Raw genomic sequence first — 20,574 nt, 5'->3', positions numbered from 1 at the left:
ACAGGAGCAAAATTCCGTCTCAAAAAAAAAAAAAGAAAATACCAAATCATAACATCTCTTCCTAACCTCCAGGACATGTCCTGTTTTCTCACTTGTTCCATTTCCTTTGTTTTCCCACTTGTTCAGTGCTCTGGAAATAGTAGTTGCCTCATTCAGATTTGTTGGAATGATTTGAAATGGCCCGCTTCATAAATGTACAGCAATCTATGATTGCCTTTTAAAATCCCACTTTCAAGAACCTGAAGGAACCCAAGATAGTATTCACAAGTCTTGTATGGACTCAGTCCAAGGAGGAGCCAAGATTTTTAAATGGCTTAGGAAGGATCATCAGTATCCTTGCCTTATCTACAGGCTGCTTTCTTAAGCAAGCCATCCAAGGTCTCCTTGAACATAATTAGTGGGATTAGGGAAATAACCACTTTTGAAATAGAAATGACCAGGTGACTGGAAAATGAAGATTTGGAATGATTATGGGATATTTACTTGATAATAATCATAATAGTTACCACTTGTAACTAAAGCTATGCGCCAGGAAATGCACAAGATGCTTTACATGTATTGTCTCTTTAAATCCTCATCCAACCTAAAGGGTAGACATTAATATAACCCTTTTATAAATAAGGAAACTAAGGCTTAGGGAGTTTAGATGACTTGCCCAAGTTAATACAGCTCTTACATGGTAGAGCTGAGATTTGAGTGCTTCATGTCTCTGACTCCAGAGCACATACCTTTGCCATTGCATAATATGATCATGCCAACCCAGTAGCAACCCTGCAGTTTCCCTGAACTGATTTGTTAAGGGGTCTTCCTAAACAGCTCTGATGTTAGTTACTTTGGAGAACAGATTGATTTTAGTGGGAATTTACATAAATGAAGGTTTCTCATACCATTTCGAACACATCACTTGCTCTTGACTTGATGGACTTAACGTCTCCAAAATCTCCAGGGGGGAACTTTTTCAGCCACACCCAATCACCCTAGAAAGAAAAGGAGGAGAATGAATAGTGGTTAAACTTAGTTCCCAGCAGTTTTAGAAAAATGTCCCTTCCACATAAAGGGTTTATAGCTACACCAGCAATCCAAATAGACATTTTCCTTCTCTGCCACCCTCCACCTCACAGACATTCTGTATTCTGAGCTGAAATGAGGTCATGCACATAAGTTAAACTTAAAAATTACAGTTTCTCAAGACAGGGAAACAATTGCAGGTATGTAGACTCCAGAAAAGGAATGATACCACTCTTTGCAAAGCCTTTCTTAACTAACTGCAGGAAGTTCTAGGTCATTTCACTTTTTCATAGCTAAGTGATATAGCACCAGTTTCCCCGCGATTAATGGTGATGGTTAGTGGTTGCAATTCCCACTGCCTTGAGGCGTCTGTGGAGGGAAACGTAGGGTGGGAGATGTAGTGCAGCAAATGTTTCCTGCATTTACCTTGATCCATTTTTCTCTCGTGGGACAGGCCATTTGTGTGTGTGTATGGGGGGGGGGTTGTCTTATGCTTTAGTCATAATCCAATTGGCTTAAATCTAGATTAAACATTTCTTATTTGAATGCTCAATGTACTACCATAGTAATGTGAGTAATCCAGAGTCTTCCAAAAGTCTATTTCTGACTTATTAAGTAAAAAACTGCTATTTTAAGGCTTCTGTCAAGTTAAGAACAACAATTATTTTATTGTTTTCACTTCAACACCAGCGCCTGATAATTTTTTTCTATGTGCATAGCCTCAAGGATTCATCAGTCATAAAGCCCTATTTAGTTTCCATCCAACCCAAATTTAAAAAAATACAAATATAGATTCTTTCTTCTCCATAATAGTAATAATGCCTTACATTTGCCCAATTCTCTCTACTCTTCAAAGTGCTTTCACATCCATTACCTATAGCCTGGAGATTCCATTTCAGGCTGCACCAACTTGTCATCAAGTAGAGATAATAAAGCAGAGAGCTCTGTGAAGTCAAATTCCAAAAATAAAAGAGTGTAACCAGGCCGGGTGCATGCCTGTAACCCTAGCACTTTGGGAGGCCAAGGCGGGCAGATCACGAGGTCAGGAGATCGAGACCATCCTGGCTAACACAGTGAAACCCCATCTCTACTAAAAATACAAAAAAATTAGCTGGGCGTGGTGGCGGGCGCCTTAGTCCCAGCTACTCAGGAGGCTGAGGCAGGAGAATGGTGTGAACCTGGGAGGCAGAGCTTGCAGTGAGTGGACATGGCGCCACTGCACTCCAGCCTGGGCAACAGAGCGAGACTCTGTCTAAAAAAAAAAAAAAAAAAAGAGTGTAACCACTCTCTTATTAAGGAATATATCTGGCTATGGCAGTGCATCTGGAAACCTGCCAGAGGCAAAGGCTAATGGAAGCTGCAGGCTTCTGAGTTACTTGCCAGCACTTTGTATTATCATTTACTACCCAAGGAGCTCAAAGCCCTTTAACTAAGAAATAGCCCTCTGAGACCTTCAGCAACTGGAAAAAACGAACAAACAAACAAACAAAACCCAACAAATGCACTGGCCAGGCTCAGTTCCCAGAGAGTTCAGAAGGGTAGTTCCGGATCAGTGCCTGCCTGCAGCAGAATGGTCAAAGCATTCCATCCACTAAATCTCCAAGTGTGGTCCCTGGACCAACTGCATTAGCATCACCTGGAAACTGGTTAGAAAGGCCAGTTCTCAAGCCCCACCCAACACTTAATGAAATCAGAAATCATAGGGTGAGGTCCAGCAATCTGTGTTTTAACAAGTCCTCCACGCGACTCTAATACAGGTGAAAGTTTTGATCCACCATCCCAGCCTTTGCCTTTTCCTCATATTTATGGAACTCCCCTCACTCATACTCTCTTCATTTACCTCTTACTAAGTTTCTTTCATCAAAATCTGCTCTCAGTCAGGGATCTAAAACTCGTTCACAGAAGTCAGGAGGGCCTGACACAAGCTTGAAGTTTTATCCTTCAGAGAACTTTGCCCTTTAGAGGGACCAAAGGCTAAATATTAAGCTGAAAGAATAAAACTCTAACTGAAAATTTATAGAATCAACCAATGTGTGGGAAAGACTAGTGAACAAAAAAGCCTTCCCGGCACCTTTGCAGTTATGTTACTGAGCCCATGGTCACTGCTAGCCACTATGGCACTTTTGTGCTAGTTAGAAAGGGTATTTTCTCTCAAATTTAAAAAATCTTAACTTTGTGAGTATATTATCATACAGCCTGTGGCAGCCCTGTGATATTAGGCAGCACACCCTGGCTGTATACATACACATACCATACTCTCACTTATGGACACATCCCCCAGACACCAGGGAGCACATTCCACTAGCAGCATGGATGCTCTGCACATCACCAAATTCTATCTGCCCAGTGAGGCCTCTTTGTCAGCTTTGCAGTCAGGCATTAGGAGTGGGGGTGAGAAGTCGAAATTGGTCCTCTGAGAATATTAGGCAGGAGAGAAAAGCAACCTCAAGAAACTTCTGGAAAATAGTCAAGATAGTACATACCCAGCTACACATGAGTTTACCAGTGACTGTGTATGTGCATAGCTGGGAGTGCCAGTATAGATGTAGATGTGAGAAGGCTCTTCTACCACCTCATTCCAGAACTAGGCTGGGAAGCCAGAATCTCTGTGCCCACTTTGGTACCACTCACACATAAGTTGGCATATGTTACAATGTGAATATTACCCTCTTAGATGTAGTTCCCTTTTGCAGAGCACAACCTGAACATCAGTACTCACAGTCCTGACTCTGCCTCATACCTAGTACCCCATACCTTCTTCCTAGAGCCAGCCCTATTGCAAACATGGGCTAGCCTTCTGTCTGGCTTATTAACTGCCACCAGCAGCTAAGCAGAGCTTTTTCCTGCCAAATTAACAAATGTGAGAGCTGGAAAGGGTCATAGGCATCCCTAACACAATCCCTTCATATTTTGATAAAGAAACTGAAAACTTAAGAGATTAAGTGACTATTCCAAGGTCAGAAAACTAGGTAGTAACAGAGCCACAACTGACCCAAGGTCTTCCATCTCCTACCTTGTTGCTCTTTCCTCTCGTTGGGGTTTCTTTGGTTTGGGAGATTTTTGTGTGTTTGTTTTAAGATTTAAATAATTCTCATAAAGTTTGTAAGCAAATTTTTGAGTCTGTGTGCATTCTACTTCATGAATAATGAGGAAAAGGGAGGAAATGGGCAAGTTTTATCTTCACCACACATGCACTATTTGTTTTGTTTTTTTCTTCTAAGAGAGAATGATAAAATACTTCACTCATCACTCACTTTTTAATTAAGAGCAAGAAACATCAAACTCTATTCACTGAACTTTTTAGAAGTAATTTAATGTCCATCAGTTTTGAACTAAAGCCATGGTGTATTAATAAGGGGAAAGAGCACTAGATCCTAGACCTGGCTCTGCTTCAAACTCAAGGGTGGCCTTAGAACAGCCACTCAATCTGCCTGAGCCTCAGTTTCCTCACTGATAAAGCTGGACTTACTAGATGATTCCTTAGGACTTACTAGATGATTTCTGGACTTACTAGATGATTTTTTTTAGCTCTGATGATCTGTGATTCTGTGATAAGAAAGAAAAGATGGTTGACAGAAGGGAGGGGGGAGGGGGCAGGGAGAGAGTTACAAGGGATATAGAAAGTGAGAAGACAGAAAAAATGCTCTGAGAAAGAAAGATGAATAGAGAGAGAGAAAGATGAGACAAAGAGGAAAACATAGGGAGAAGCAAAGGGGACAAAGTAGTCAGAAAATGAAGAGGGAAGATGAATTCAGTGGGTTCTCTCTGAATGTGTCAGGGTTACACTGCTGCCCACCACACCTTGTCTCACCCAGACTATAACTATTAGAGCAGATCATGACATGTCCCCACTGCATCTGCCATTCACAGCTCTTTCTGCCTGGCAGTCAGCTCATCTGCTTTCCTTTCACATTTCAAAGGCTATCTGTGAAATAAGGGCTGATTTTCCCACACAATTCCAAAGGTTATGCATCTGTGTGTAAAATAAAGTGTGAATTTGTGAGTGTAGTACAATGTGATAGCATGTCCTAGGGAAACTTGTCTTTTGCTATTAGATATCTGCTACTCCAGGCACCTTATCTGGAAATTCCAGGTCTTCCAATGACAATTCTTATGAAAATCTGATTTATTTTAAACAGAAACTAGACAACGAGTCTTCTTTAAAACATTCCTAATAGAGTACTGTTTCAGAAGACACACTATGTCTTTGTTTCATCGGTTAATTCTATTGGCTTATGTCCCCTCTTTGAGTCCTCTTTAACCTCTTCAGTCAGTCCTCTTTAGTCAGGGCAGTTTTCTAGCCTCAGCTGCCTTCCTTCACACCGTGCCATCAGCCTAATATTGACTTCACCGTGTAGGTATTATACTCATAACACCCTCCTTTTGTAAAAATAAAGTCCCCATTTGGCCTACAACATTTAAAAACACTCATGATCTGACTGACCAATAGTCATTCTTAGCTCTCTGCCTCCTTCCAAAATGAGAAAATACCTGACAGACTGCTAAAGGCCGGTTACATATAGATGTTAATTTTTTTCCCCTTCTCAATTCTACACTATAACCTTCCAGCCCCACCAAATAAAACATACCACAATTTAACACATAAATTATTCCACAGAATCAGAGAATGATAGCATATTCAGCCAGAAAAGGCCTTAGAGTTCTGTTAGACCAGCAATTCTCAACCCAGGCTGCACATATCAGAGAACTTTTAAAAAATACCAATACCTGGCCCCACCTCATGCCAACTGAATCAGAATTGCTGAGGGTGGGGCCTGGGAGCAGGTATTTCTTAAATTTCCCCAAGGAGATTTCAGTAAGCAACCAAGGTTGAGAATTTAGTTCAACCTTTCATTTTACATATAAAAACCAAGGTTATGGAGATTTACTTCAGAATCCCAGAGGTGTCAATACATTTCTAAAGCCATCAGTTCATTCCATTTGACATTCAAAAGCCATCTGGTTACTCTATCTTAGGTCTTTGAGAGAGTAGAGCTGACAATTCCCCAACACCTCAAGTTTACATTTGAAGCGGTTCTCCTCTTTGATTGAATTAAGTTCAAAGCAAGATCCAGAGGTTTCTGCCACTAATTTAAGTCAAAGCCCTCACATAGACTGAACAAACATACACCATGCTAATGTTGGTGTGGAAGGCCTATAGTCCATTTGTGCTGCTATAACAGAATTCCTATGACTGGGTAATTTATAAAGAGAGGAATATATTTCTCATAGTTCTGGAGGCTGGGATGTCCAAGATCAAGGTACCAGCAGGTATGGTGGTCTGGTGAGGTCTGCTCTCTGCTTTCAGGATGATGCCTTGTTGCTGCATCCTCCCAAGAGGAGGAACACTATGTCTTCACATGGCAGAACACAGAATAGCAAGCTAGCTGAAGGCTGCATTAAGCCTCTTTTATAAGAGCCTTAATATCGTTCACAAAGGAGAAGCCCTTGTGGCCTAATTAGCTCTTAATATCATCACATCAATCTGTGAAATCAAACAAATCATATGCTTCCAAAATACAATGGTGGGATATGTACAAGATAGACATTTCTATTCCAAAAGTGAGAAGTAGGCAAGAAGAAAGAGGTAACAGGTCCAAAGTAAGTCCAAAATCCAACAAAACAAACAACATTAAGTCTTAAGTCTTGAGAATAATATTTGACTCCATGTTCCAATTCCCAGACACATTGGGGTGGGTGTTGGGCCCCCAAGGCCCCAGTGGATTCCACCTTCATGGCTTAACTGGGTGCAACCCATGCCACAGCTCTCACAGGTTGGAGTCAGTATGACTGCAGCTCTCCCAGACTGGTGTTGCATTCTGGTGGCTTTACAGGTCTGGGGTGTCAAGGGTGGCCGTGCACCAAAGCCCCACTAAGCACTATGCTACTGGAGGATCTTTGTGGCGGCCCTGACTCCACAGTTTTGCTGAGTATTGCCCTAGTAAGGATGCTTTGTGGTGGCCCAGATCCCACAGTTTCACTGGGTATTGTTCCAGTGGGGACTCTCTGCAGTGGCCCTGCCCCTGTGGCAAGTCTCTGCCTGGGTGCTGAAGCTGTCCAAGACATCCTTTGAAATCTAGACGGATGTATCCATGCCTCCATACCTCTTGCGCTCTGAGAGCCTGCAAAGTTGGCACCACATGGATACTACCAAGATTTATGGCTTGCATCTTCCAGAGCAGTAGGCCAAGCCACACCTTGGACCACCTGAGTCACAACTGGGAAGGTCAAAGAGCCCTGCACTGAAATATGGGAAGCAGAGATTTGAGTCAGCCCCAGGCGGCAAGCCCTGGCATCTCACAGGTGCCCTGGACCGCATCAGTGTCCTGGGTCTCTACTTTGAAACCAGTTCGACGCTCAAGGCCCTGGCTCTCTGGGCCTGTAAAGGGCATGACAGCTTTGAAGATCCCAAAGTGTCTTTGGGGTCATTCTCCCACTCTCCCGTCATCTTGATGAATAGCATCTGGCTTCCTTCTATCCATACCAATCTCCTTAGCAAACTTTTTTTTTTTTTTTNAAATCCTCATTCATTGCTCACGAATTCTACCTTCCACAGGGTCCTAGAATATGGACATAATTCAGCCAAGCTCTTTGCCAATTTATAAAAAGAATGGCTTCTTTTCCAACTTCGTTCCTCATTTCCATCTAAGACTTCCTCAAAACGGTCTTTAACGTACATATTTTTACCAGTGTGGTCGATCTGTTCACGACCACTTAAGTAATCTCTAAGAAAAATCAGGCTTTCCATACAGTTCATCTCTTCTTCCAAATCCTCAACAGAATTTCCCTTAACACTCCATTCTCAGCAATCAAGACTTTTTCTGGCACTCCCTTCAAAAGTGTTCCAGCCTCTCCCCATTACCCAGTTCCAAAGCGACTTCCACAGTTTTAGGTATTTTTTTTGTAACAACTCACTGCTCTGGTACCAATTTCTGTCTTAGTCTGTTAATATTGGGTAATTTATAAAGAACAGAAAATTATTTTTTACAGTTCTGAAGGATGGGATGTCCAAGATCAAGGCACCAACAGGTTTGGCTGTCTAGTGAAGGCTGCTCTCTGCTACCAAGATGGTGCCTTGTTTCTGCACCCTCCAGAAGGGAGGAATGCTGTGTCCTCCCAGAGCAGAATGTGGAAGGGCAAATTAGCCAAACACAGCATGAAGCCTCTTCTATAAGGGCTTTAATTCAATTGATGAGAGAGGAGCCTTCATGGCCTAATCACCTTCTAAAGGCCCCATCTATTTATACCATCACATTGGCCATTAAGTTTCAACACCTGAATTTTGAGAGGGACACATTCAAACCATAGTAAGGTCCCTGTCAATTATTTATCTAATGGAGAAGAGTATTCATTTGAAAATCCAATGTGGTTGACAATCTAAAACTCATTCTGTCCTGTTTTGGACTTTCTTTGTAGTTACTGTTGAAGTTGAGTGTTTGCTGCTCTTGGGAGTATCTTCAAACAAAACAAGGAAACCACACTGAGAAGGCCTCACTTAGAAGGAACAGAAAGGCAGTCTAGTTTCCCTTTTACCCCCTGCTTAACTTATTCATGCTGAGAAGAAACAGTTCATCTCTCTGATGCAAGATTTGTTCTGGTTGCCAAATTCTAGTATCTTAGATCAGGTGGTACAGGGTGGCCTCTTAAAGCTTGAAAGACAGAAACCTCAGTGGAATGAAAAGGATTTCTATTTTCAGCAGCAGAAAGTAACTTGTTACTCCAAGAGGCAGAACAGGTGAAGAAAAATAAATAACTGAATAATTTTTAAAGTCTCAATATCAGAGGATAACAAGTACAGGAAGAACAACTAGAATTTGAAGAGAAGGGTACCCCAAACTCTGCCATGCACACGCATGTCTCTAGACATCTCATTACAAACAATAGACTCAGGGAGTCATTTCTTCTATTATTATCTATATATCTTCTGGAGTGAGTGACATATTTAAATGTTTGGGTCTCAAGAACTTTCTTCTACATGCATAGTAAATATATGGAGATGAAAGATCAGTGAAGTTATAAATAAGTAGATTTGTTGCTGAGGAAAATAATTGCCAAGAATGTCAACTAAACAAGTCCATAAGCAAACACAGACACCAAACTGGAAAGACTTGCCAAAAGCCCCAGTATTTTTACCCAAAGACTAATTACTAAATCATTGCCTCATTTTAAAATCCAAGAAAGCAGTAGATTAGACAGCTGTTAAATATCTTACCTCATAAATCGCTACGTTGGAGTTTTCATAGGTAGCTGGAGTTAGACTCCCGGAAGAAAAGGAGAGTCTTGGGGACCTCCCACTTTGGACCTCTGAGGTAATCTGGAAGCTCACACTGGCACGACTTCCTCTCTGTGAAAGGATTAGGAAAGAAAAGTTATGAACAAAATACTCATGATTTAGCACAGAGCTTATCTGAATTTTCTTTTTTATTCCTAAGAAAAGAACCATATGAGTTGAACCCTGTAAACATGAAGGTTGATTGATTTCCCTATCCTTCTGAACTTTTATTTTTTTAGTTCAGGGTTGGTACCTTGTTTAACCACCATGTAGCACCAAAAAATTATAAAGGTGCTTCCATCTCCTAGAGAAGATTAAAATTATAGATGGGGGCAAGAAAGAATGCCAGTCATAATTTATCTGGAACCCTCACTTTATAGACAAAAAAGTAAGACCAAAAAGATAAAATAAGTTCCTAATATCATACAGCCTAGTCAATTATTTAGTTACAAGAATTATTGTTTATAAAAAAATCTAACATTAAAAAAAGTCAATAGCAGACCTAGGAAGCATCCCCACCCTGCTGACTCTCAGGAGGCTCTTTTTGTGATACTATCCTGAATGGCTATCCTTCTTTGTGCAGGTAAAATTAATGGCAGAGGGATCCCAGAAAGCAATAATATGTAGAGAGTGAGCCAGATCACATGCCTATATAATAATTTATGAGTTGATGCTTAAATGGGTCAAAATTCTCTATTCTTGATTTTTGAAACTTGCACACATAAGTCTGGTAGGAAAGGGCTGGAACTGCACAGTTGAATGACAAGAAGGTAAGAGTTAACCTGGCATCTGTGTTAAACCTTTAAAATTGAACCTCTGTATCTTCAATTGAACCAGTAGACTTATTTCAACAATGAAGACATAAAATCAACAGGTCCTCATATTCTCCATACCTCCAAAGTGCCTTTCTTAGAATTAAAGCAATCCACATCCTAGCAAGTTAATTTTGGTATTGTCTAGGAGCATGCCCACCGCTCCAACTCTCCAACATCCTTGTTCATAATTAGGAAACAAAATCACCAGAGAGTTAATAGGGACTGGGACAAGAACTTGGTGTTATTATCTTGGTCCTGTGCTCCTCTGTACAACTACATTATCTTTATTTTACTTTGCCTTGCAAAATAAAAATTAATCTTAACTACTTCCAAACACTCTACCCTTAATAGTCCTTTGATCAACTAAAAGATTACAGCTTGAGTTAGCCAGAGTTAAGCTCCTTCTATGAAGACTATCACATGAAGTTCCAGACAATGGTAACTCCACCCAGCCCCAATGTGCCTGAAATCTCACAGCTCAAAATTCAGACCAAGATGGAAAACTTGACTCTGTCACATAACCCCAGCATCAACCTGAACACTCCCAACAGAGCAAGGTCAGGGAGGAATCTATTCCCTTTCATTCTTTATTTTCATATCTCAGCAGAGTAACCTGGATCTGTATATTGAGATTATAGACTCTCCGTGAAGGGCAAAGGAAAAGCAAGAGAATGCCAAAATCCACACACATTTTGACTTCCAGCTATCATTTTCCTTCTAAAACTTCCTTTCCTAACCTGACTTCTCCTGACCTGCCAATTTTTAGACGGAATTAATTTTATATTCACTAAGAGTTTACACTTTCAGACATTCCCATTTGGATGGAATTCTTGCTGGGCTTCTGACTGATAGGTCACAGCCCACAGCTGCAAGTTTGGTGACTACACAGCAATTAAGGAAAATGTATGTTCCCCTATCTCTTCCCATCAAACCGTCTTGAATACAAGCCCAAATGCCAAAAGGGACTGGAGGCCAAGAGCTATGTTTCTTCTAGGTAATGCCATCCTTTTCCACCTGGGCCAAATAATAGTAAAAAAATAAAATAAAATAAAACAATCTTTTTTTTAATTACCAAAAGAACATTTCCTACATAAGGCTACCAATCCCTTATAACAGTATACCCAATCCCTTAGTAACAGTAATAGCCCTGTTACTATTCATTTTCTCACTCATATGGTAAAAGTGATGACGTTTTATTCTCATGTCAAAATTTATGCACAAATGAAAAAAAAAAACTATCAGGATGAGCAAGATTTTAAAACCCTAGGTACTTTGTTTACCTGAAGGTAGCACTGCTCAGCTATTTATGGTGATTTTGTGAGGCCTGGTATGCTTTAGTCACCCAAATATGGTTTATGTCTCAGTACAAATGAGAGGAGGAATAGGTGGAGGTCTTATAGACTATACTGGACTATTGCAAATCCTATACAAATTAAAGCCTCATTCAGTCCAAAATTGAGCTATGTGTATCATTTTGATATGTTAGAGCTAAAACATCTAGGCAATTGATATGAACTGTCATTTTGACATGGATACCACCAAAGAAGTGGGGATTTTACAAATAGGTGTATTGCTTTTGACTGAAACTTTACTATATTTTGCTACATTTAGACAATAATTTCTAATCATCTACTTTTACTACTGAACATCCATTTCTGGATAAAACATCTTGTCACAAAAGTGAATACTTTTTTCTTAGTATTGGGTTATATATTAGGATTGCTTCAGAGCTTGTATTTCAACATCTATACTTTCTACTTAAAGCAGGAAATTTTATGCAAGGCATACTGAGTATGGCAAATCCAGACAAATTCCACTACCATGAGTCCCAGGGTCCTTTGGTGGCTCCAAAAATGGGGACTAATATCAATAAATTTTTATGCCACAAGGGTGGAGTGTAGGCTTCAGCCACAGTGACAGTTTTGGCTTTCAGCAATGCATTTCCAGGAACACAATATCAACCTTACGAAAAGATCTGATGATTTAAACAAGTAAGAATTAGGGTTATAATTGAAAATTAAATCAAACAGCTGAACAACTAATTTGACTCCAACTGCTCAGGGTAGTACCATGTAAATCCATTCTCACCCAGCCAACTAATTAAAAATACCTTTCAATTTCACATTCAGGCAAAAGACCAGTTTGGTCACTGAGATAACAATTAATTCTCAAATCTGGCACAGTTGTGTAGCAAGAGTAAATGGCACATGAAGACAATATAAGGTGTTTGTATACTCTTCCTACATCCACTACCATACTATAAATTACAGACTAGTGTCTTTACTGTGGCTACATATACTAGCACAAGCAGACACACTAGCTAGCTTTGACAGTACTCTTCCCCACATGTTCTCTTCTCCAAGCTTCTATTTATGCTGTTTCCTCTGCCTAGGATGCCTCACCTATGGGGCCAGATAGGTAATATAAAGAGGTGAAATATGCTGAGTATAAGACAATGTAGAGTGGTAGGAATTGTATCAAACTGCAAAGAACATGCCTTTTCCACAAAACACAACTACTACTGAGTTATAGCCAATTGTCAGGATGAGATCCAAGGTTGACAGATCTTCCAACTTTTAAAGAAAACTCAGAAATCCAGATTTTTATATGTAATTTCATAATTTCAAAATTCTGGGTTTTTTCTTAATAACTGTGAGGGTGAAACAAAGGTGGTTACCAGTTTGTGACGTAAACAAATCCTATACTTCCTTCATTAAGACTCGGTCTTTGTGCTGAGTTTCTGAAAAGTCTCCCTCCACTGATCTGCCTCCTCTGAAGTTCTACCACACTCTAGTTTCTTTGTACAACATGGCGCTCATCGTCTCTCTTGTATGGTATGATTTGTCTCTCTAACTTAACTGCAATCCTCTTGAAATCTGGGACTACATGTCATCTTTCACAAAGCCTAGCCCCAGGGGAGGACATAGTAGCAGGCCTTTAATGAAGATCACCAATTACATTACAATCACAACCAGTGAAGATCTTTTGGTGAAATGCAACTCTCTTTCACTAGTTGATTAATTCACCAAACTTTTACAAGCACCTACTATATTATAAGCATTATGTTAGGCTAACATTTTAAAAGATATATTGCTGCCCTTGAAGAAATTACCATCAAATGTTTAGCCCATATATACAAACAACTACATAAAGTCAAAGCTAAACTACTGCTCAAAGTGCACTCATTCACTTGCACAACAATGTTCTAAGGTTGCACTATTTAATAAAAATGTAACATGAGCCATATATGTAATTTTAAGTTTTCTAGTAGTCACAATTAATAAAAGGAAACAGGTAAAATTAACTTTAATAATATACTTTAACCCAATATATCTAAAATATTTAATTTTGACATTTAATTAACTTTTGTAACTGTTTAAATATTTTTTTAATTTAATAAGATATTTTACATGTTTTTGTACTGTCTTCTAAACCCACTGAGTATTTTACTCTTATAGCATATCACAATTCAGACTAGCCACATGTCAAGTGCTCAATAATTATCTGTGGCTTGTGGCTACCATATTGGACAGGGCAGCAAAAGAAAAGGATATGCCTTACCTTACTGCCAAAGTGGGGGTTGATAAACGTTACATCCTCCAAAGTCAGTAGAATTCTATTGGGTCCTTTGATCAACTGGATTTTATTTATACGACGCCTAAAACAAACATGAAATCAGAGGGTCACAAGGGACTGGGTGTTTTGGCAAAGCCAGGGTTAATTTGCCCTAAGATAACAGTTAAAGAATATACAAGGTATACAAGGTAATTGGGAGGATAATCACACATGGATTTTTACCATAGTATCCACAGGAAAAGAAGGAAGCAACCCCGGCCCGCACAACTTGCAGTTACAAAGACCAAAAGAGAAAAATTGAAATGCTCTTGAAGACGCATCAAAAGAGAGGTGCGAAGGCACTACATGGGAATGGTATCTCAGGCTAATAAAATGGTGATCCCACATCAAGGGCACATTCTTAACAACACTTCTGAATACATTTAAGGAACTCAATACTCTTTCTCATATGCCATAGTATTTATCCTGATAATACCAGGGCCAAGAATCATTAATCTCCATTTTATAGACAAAAACACATTAGAGAAACAAAACAAAATTGAGCAAATTGGCATGAGATCCCCTAGCCTGAGGCAGAGCTGGAACTTGAATCCTTGCTCCCTGGCTGTGGGCCCAGATTTCTGCCCATAAGACGCTTGTCTTGTAAAGTTGCCAAAGCAACAGGTTGAAAAGTGGAAAAATTCAATCAGTTGGTTGCTTTGTCTACATGATTCCAAACAAGTAGGCTGACTGAGTTTTCTTCTTTTACTGAATTGGTCTCTTGTCTGAGCATTACAGACACAGTTTAAACCTGATTCTCTCTAAACATGCCCATTAATTTGTAGTGAATGTAATTATTTTCTACAAATCAATTACTAGACACATAGGAGTTTATGATGTGTACTCACACAGTCAGGTAGGTCTGACTGGGCAACTTGAAGACCTGGGGGGAGTCTTGATTAGTCGGTATACTCGTTTTGTTGTTTTGTCTTGGGGGCTCTGACAGCTACAATTTGGCTTTGCTTTTTCCATAACCCCATAATGGTTACTCTGTGGAATGTGTTAAAGCCAAGAGCCATCGTGGAGAAAACAACCACTGAATCAAAATGCTTTGTCAAGTTGCTTTAAGAAGTTTACAATGTCACTGTAGCTTTAAGTACCAGCAACTCAGTTTTTCTCAGTGATTCCACTGGTTTGTAAACAAACAATTAATGTGTTTCTAATTGTCTGCCAACAAATATGTCCCTTATCACTGTGGGAGCTGCTGCCCTGCAGAGAAAATTAAAAGAGCCCTGTAGTGGATTCTTGGGTAGAGCACATGAATCTTTTGGCAAAGTAAAGCATCACTCCCTAACTTATCTGTTTCATATGTGTGGTGAATTGTCTTAAAACAGGCACACCTGTAAAAATAATCATGCTACAGAGTACACTCTAGTAGAAAGCAAACTGGACTCCCAATCCAGATACCTGGGATGTGGTGCAGATTCTGTCATTAATTAGCCAGGTCCAGGTGACCTTGGATAAATAATTTAACCTCTTCACGGCTCAGTGTCCTCATCTAGCAGGATAATAGTCCTTGCATTACCTGCTTTATAGAGTTGTTTTGAAAATCAAATCAGATAATGTATGTGAAAGTGCTCTGAAAAGCATAAAGCACTATGAAAGTATGAGGGCTCATTATTATCATTACCATCATTAGTATAACAAAGCACAGGAGAGCTTTATAGAAAGGCGATGCAATCTGGTTCCGGAGGAGTAGGGAGAAAGGAGGAGTTCAAAGAATCCTTTGTTTTGGGGTGGTTGGGTCTTTGCATGTCTTCTCTTTCTGAAAAAAAAACTTAAACAATCAAAACCATACAGAAAAGAAGGAACAAGAGTTACATCTCCTGGTAAAGAACAACCGTCTATTACAGAATCTCATCAGCCGCTCAGCTCTTCTGATTGGCCAGCCCGGTGTGGGCGAGAGGAGGAAGGCAGCAAGATGGGGGCATCTTTTGTGGCTTTGTTAGCTGAAGTAACCAAGGACCAAGTGAGTCTGGGGAAAATGATGTTCTTCTTCCCATCCTCTGGAGTTTCTGTGAGCGACTTGAAGTCCGAATTTCTCTCAAAACTCATTTTCCTCCTCCAATCATTTTCCTCTCTAATCAGGTCCCTCTCCAATAATTTTCCTCTCCAATCTTTGCCCTTCAGCCCACAAGATTCAAACAAACCCCTCCCCACTGTTTTTTTTTTTTTTTTTTTTTTCCTTCCTTTTCCAAGAATTGCAGACTAGGCTCACTCAAAGCCCAAAGAACCAGTCCATACAGTGGGAAAGATGAGTGAGAACTGTCAGTTGGGGGGTTGACAAGTAACATAAACAGCTGAGTAACTACATTTTCCACACTGCCATGGGATGTTTTGGCATTAGGTAGACAGAGTCTGTTACTCCTCAAATCTCTCTAGACAGGGAAGCTTTTGATTGGATAGAGTTTATTTTGCTAAGTATCTAATGATGTTAATTAAATACTTTATTCTTTGGCAGCAGCTAAGTTAAAGATATTGAATTTCTATTCTTAGCAGGAATATATCCCAGTTACAGAAATTAAAAGAAAACTTCCTTTGAACTAGTGTCTTTATCAAGTGTGTTTTAACAATTCATAAGCTACCTACGACTCTGTGTGACTTTATCAAATTTCTAATACTGGGGAAATTGGATAACAGAAGTTTTTCACAGCTATGCCAACATTTTAAACACTAAGAGTAACACCTGTTATGGTTTCAATCCAGGATTTCACAGACTTATTAAAATATCAGAGCTGGGAAGGCTCTTAAATATCATCTAATCCAATTTCTTCATTGTGCAAATGAGAAAATTCTGGCCAAGAAAGGTTAGGTGGCTTGCCCAAGGTCACACAGCTATTTAATATACTATAGAAATTTTTTCATAGAACTCAACAAAATAGCCTCACTCTATTCCCTACCAATCCAGGCCATATTGTTGTCAGGACCACCCTTAATAAGAGGTGACAATGATGTGATTTGCAGGGTGGCAATGGGAAAATGAGATGGCTATAATTTACTTTATTTTTCACTTTCCTCCAATTGTTATAGTATGGAGAGGGTTCAAGTGTTAAAATGCAAAGTTTATAAGAAAGAGCTGTCATGTTAGGCCATCTTCAGCCACTTATCCCTGATTCTGTAGTACCTCATTAGATTATTTGGTCATGTACTAAGGGATCTGAGGGAGGAAGGCAAAACTTGATGATAATAAACATGTTGATGATTAGACAGGATAACTTTTGCCCAAGGAAGCAAGATGGTAGAAATCTGGAATGTGATACCCTGGACAAAAGGCATGAATATCAAAGTGAAGATCCTGAGCTTCCAACAATCAGCAAGAGACTTCCTTGGTCTTGGGAAGGGGTTGAGATTTTACCATTTATTGAGCACCTACTATGAGTCACATACTGTTCTAGGTGCTTTACTTATTTTAGTTTACTTAATCCCCATTATAGTCCTATGAGTTCATACCATTATTCCTAGAGCTTGGATTTTAGCAAAGTCTGCCTAATTCTTGGAATTCATTAAAATATCTCAATTCCATTCCCTATCATCACATATCATTTGGGCAAGGAGATGGTTACAGGAGACTCTGCTAGGAGAAAGGAGAACAAAGATAGGGAGTACACAGGCCCTAAAGTACGAGTTCTCTTATTTCACCATTGTGTTGAGAGCCAGATCTATTCACAGACAACAACACTGACAACACAGCTGAGGAAGTTATTCTTGGCATCATGAAAACACTTCACTCTAAATGGGGCCTGTAGGAATGGTAAACCACTGTGGAAAAAAGAAAATCAGTGGGTCATGTAATGAGGCAATTGTACTGAAACAGGACTTCCTGGAAATCAATATTAACAAGGCTATTATGGGCTTGTATTTTTTATATACAAAAAGAACAAAAAATGTACCTTATAAAGTAAGCAAATCCATTAATAGACAGCAGGGCTATAAGCAAAGTAAGGCAGACCATCATGGCAAAGGCAGCGTCGATGCCTGCAGAGAGTGAGAGGAAGAGGAAGAATGGCATTATCAGAGAGAGGCAGTAAATAAAGGGCACCGCAGAGTGACTCCTCATGCTTTCTGGTGACTCTAAAATCAAGCCACATCTACCTAACCTAATTCCATTTTTTCTCAGCACAGTCTGTCTTGTTGACTTTATGGACACAGAAAGCAATTTCACTGTTCTGAAGCAAAACCACTCACCACTCTGACAATAACAAATCACATGAATTAAGGCTTACCAGAGTGTTTCTTTGGAGGAAAAAGTCCACGAATGGAAAACTTTGAGTACCTTAATTTAAGATGGACAGCAATAGAGTTCTTGAGAATAAATATGTTATCTCACCTGTGAAGGGAAAGTATTACCTTGCCTTCATAAAATAAAAGGCCTTTTTAATTCACCTGAGCCCATAGACCTTGCAAGTTATAGATGAAAAACACAGAACTTCTCCTTCAAGCGTGAGGGTAAGTCTGGTTTTGATAATTAGTGCTTTCATCAGAATGTAAATTAGCCTCCACAAAATCTAAATATTTGGATAGATTAGTAAGATTTTTGAGGGAAATATGATGTGAGTGAAGAGGTAGCTGGATATATCATGCTAAAGCAAAGTAGAAATCAAAGCCCCTTTCAAATAGATGCATTTGGTTTTAAGAGTATGGTATACAGTTGCATAATAATATGGGTCCTTCCAATGATCCCCTCTGGCTCTCAGAGATTTGACCAAGTTTCCCCTCTTCCACAAGCTAGAGGAGTTCCACCAGTCAATCAAACTGCAAGTATTTACTGGATACCTACTGTGTTGGGCAGTTGGGCACCATAAAAATTATTAGCTATGGTCCCTACCCTCAAGGAGCAATATATTTGGGAGTGGGGGTGGAGACAAAATCAGTACACAAGAAACAATTGAAAAGCAATTTTGTGCTAAGCTGTGAGGCACAAACTTTTATTTCAATGGGAGTTCAGAGAGGAGAGAGTATAGATATGGTATTTCTGTGGTGGGACCTCATTGGCAGGATTTGGAAACATCAAGGGATGGATAGGGGACCTTGAAAGCAGGAGAAACAATCATAGGTCATAGCCTACAAAAGAGTAAGAAGAAGACTAATGTCTTCCTCTTTTAGAGTAAACTCTTTGGGAAAGACTGGGATTCTTTTAAAAGAGTGGTGGGGAGGCTTTTAAATTGTGGATGATTATTCAGGGCTGCAAAGTATCTCTCATTGTTCTTATTATTTTAAATTAACTAGATAGAGTGCCAAGAGGTGTACGTCACTCGAATGCAAATGACTGATTTTATGCATGTTTCAATATTAAAATACGCCTTCTTCTAAAGAGGTTCCCTTGTAACCCAAGCTGAGCCAAATTGACTACTAGGGATTTTCCATTCCTTACCTCCATGGCAGATCTTCCCTTCTGCAAACCAGCATTTTGCATCTGCTCTAGGGGGCCTGCCACCAGGGAAGTGAATAGGGATCCCTCCGAAACGTAGCAGCTCCATTTCCATGTCCACAATGTAGGTGCTATGGAGTTCCCATTCTTTCCAGTTGGTGTCCAGGATTACATATTCTGAAATTCCATTTCCATTTGAATCTGTCCTTATCAACTGGTTGAATCCATAGAACTGCATGTTTCTGGAATGCTGAACCAGGCTGGCAGCACCAGCCTGTCCATTTTCTTTCATAGCATTATTCATGGCTTGTGCGATAAAGTAAATTGAATTGTAGATGGTTCCAAACAACGGTGAAACCTATTTTAAAATTACAATTATCTTGAGCCCTGGTCACCCTAGAGCGATCTCAGAGTATATTCCAAGCCTGTGTTCATTATTATGGTCTGCACGTCTGAGTGAAGTAGAGCTATGAAGACCCAGAGGAAAAAAATTGTTTCTAAGGACTTGCTCAGTTTCTCCCCTGAATTTTCCTATTTTTCTCCCCCAGGCCATCACATCTTTAAATATATCAAATATGACAATTTTATGAGCAAACCAGGTCATACACAATATTTTTTATGCTTCTAAACTAAGAAAATGATTTAGAATTATAAAGGGCACTTAAGAAAAACAAGTATAGAATACACAAGGGTAATTCAAAGGAAATATGCCAGGTTAATTACTGGTGCACTGTGCATGGTAAAATCATTTTGCTGGCACTACTGGAGTGGTAGGTGTGTGTGGAAAGACTGTAAATAATGTGTCTCCACAGTCCATGTCTGTATCCTGTCTTAGTTCAAAATGGCTATTTTTCTGGACACATGCTCCCCAGAGAAAGTGAACATTAGAATTCAGTTTTAAACACATACCTACACATACACACTCACATGTATGCACACGCAAACATCCACCCTGACACATACGCACCCAGCTATCTAGAACCAAAGTTTGTAGAGTATAGAGAATGTGAATTTTAGTCAGAAAACCTATTGGTGTGCAAAGTGGCAAAGCTTCAACTTAAAACAGTAGGACTGCTAGGGTGGATAGCATAACTATGCCTGCTAAATAAATATGGTAAAAGCAACAGTGTTTTTGTATACTATGCCCAGATGCACTGCCCATTATCCTTGTAAGTTTATTTTGTATAAAATCTTGTATCTTTTCCAAAAGGTAGAGGATGAGAAAACAATTCCTCTCTTCTCTGTACCTCCCCCCACATGGCCCCTCACACACGCGGCCATGGCTTCATGGTTTTCCATGTCACTTCATTTCTAGGATGGAGTTCAAGAAAGCTATGGTCATGCCATTTTTCTGAGCATCAGGGAAAGCTGATACTTGCTACTTTGGTTTCACAAGGTCTAGAAAGCTAAGCTCCTGTAACAACCTTCATGTGAAAAAAAGGGCTTAAAATTGAGTGAATCATTTTTTATTAGAAATAAAAGTCAAGATGCAGAGA

At 39.7% G+C, this 20,574-nt stretch overlaps 1 protein-coding gene across 1 annotated transcript in view; it reads right to left on the bottom strand.

Moving 5' to 3' along the window:
* Nucleotides 1-887: 887 nt before the first annotated feature.
* The window catches only part of GUCY2F (guanylate cyclase 2F, retinal), a gene marked incomplete at its 3' end in the record, with an annotated part of 44,790 nt that continues 25,103 nt past the window's right edge, over nucleotides 888-20,574 (bottom strand). The window contains exons 4-8 of the mRNA XM_017875009.1: nucleotides 19,082-19,436; nucleotides 17,601-17,685; nucleotides 13,657-13,753; nucleotides 9,221-9,352; nucleotides 888-977 (exon numbers count right to left, since the gene is read on the bottom strand). Of these exons, the coding sequence (XP_017730498.1) occupies nucleotides 888-977; nucleotides 9,221-9,352; nucleotides 13,657-13,753; nucleotides 17,601-17,685; nucleotides 19,082-19,436 (759 nt within the window). The remainder of the gene's footprint in view (nucleotides 978-9,220; nucleotides 9,353-13,656; nucleotides 13,754-17,600; nucleotides 17,686-19,081; nucleotides 19,437-20,574) is intronic.

This window comes from Rhinopithecus bieti, unplaced genomic scaffold (assembly GCF_001698545.2).
Source record: "Rhinopithecus bieti isolate Rb0 unplaced genomic scaffold, ASM169854v2 scaffold_9957, whole genome shotgun sequence".
In the NCBI taxonomy this organism is placed as follows: Eukaryota; Metazoa; Chordata; class Mammalia; order Primates; family Cercopithecidae; genus Rhinopithecus; species Rhinopithecus bieti.
The sequence above is the reverse complement of the archived record's forward strand: the minus strand, read 5'-3'. Positions and strand labels throughout refer to the sequence as shown.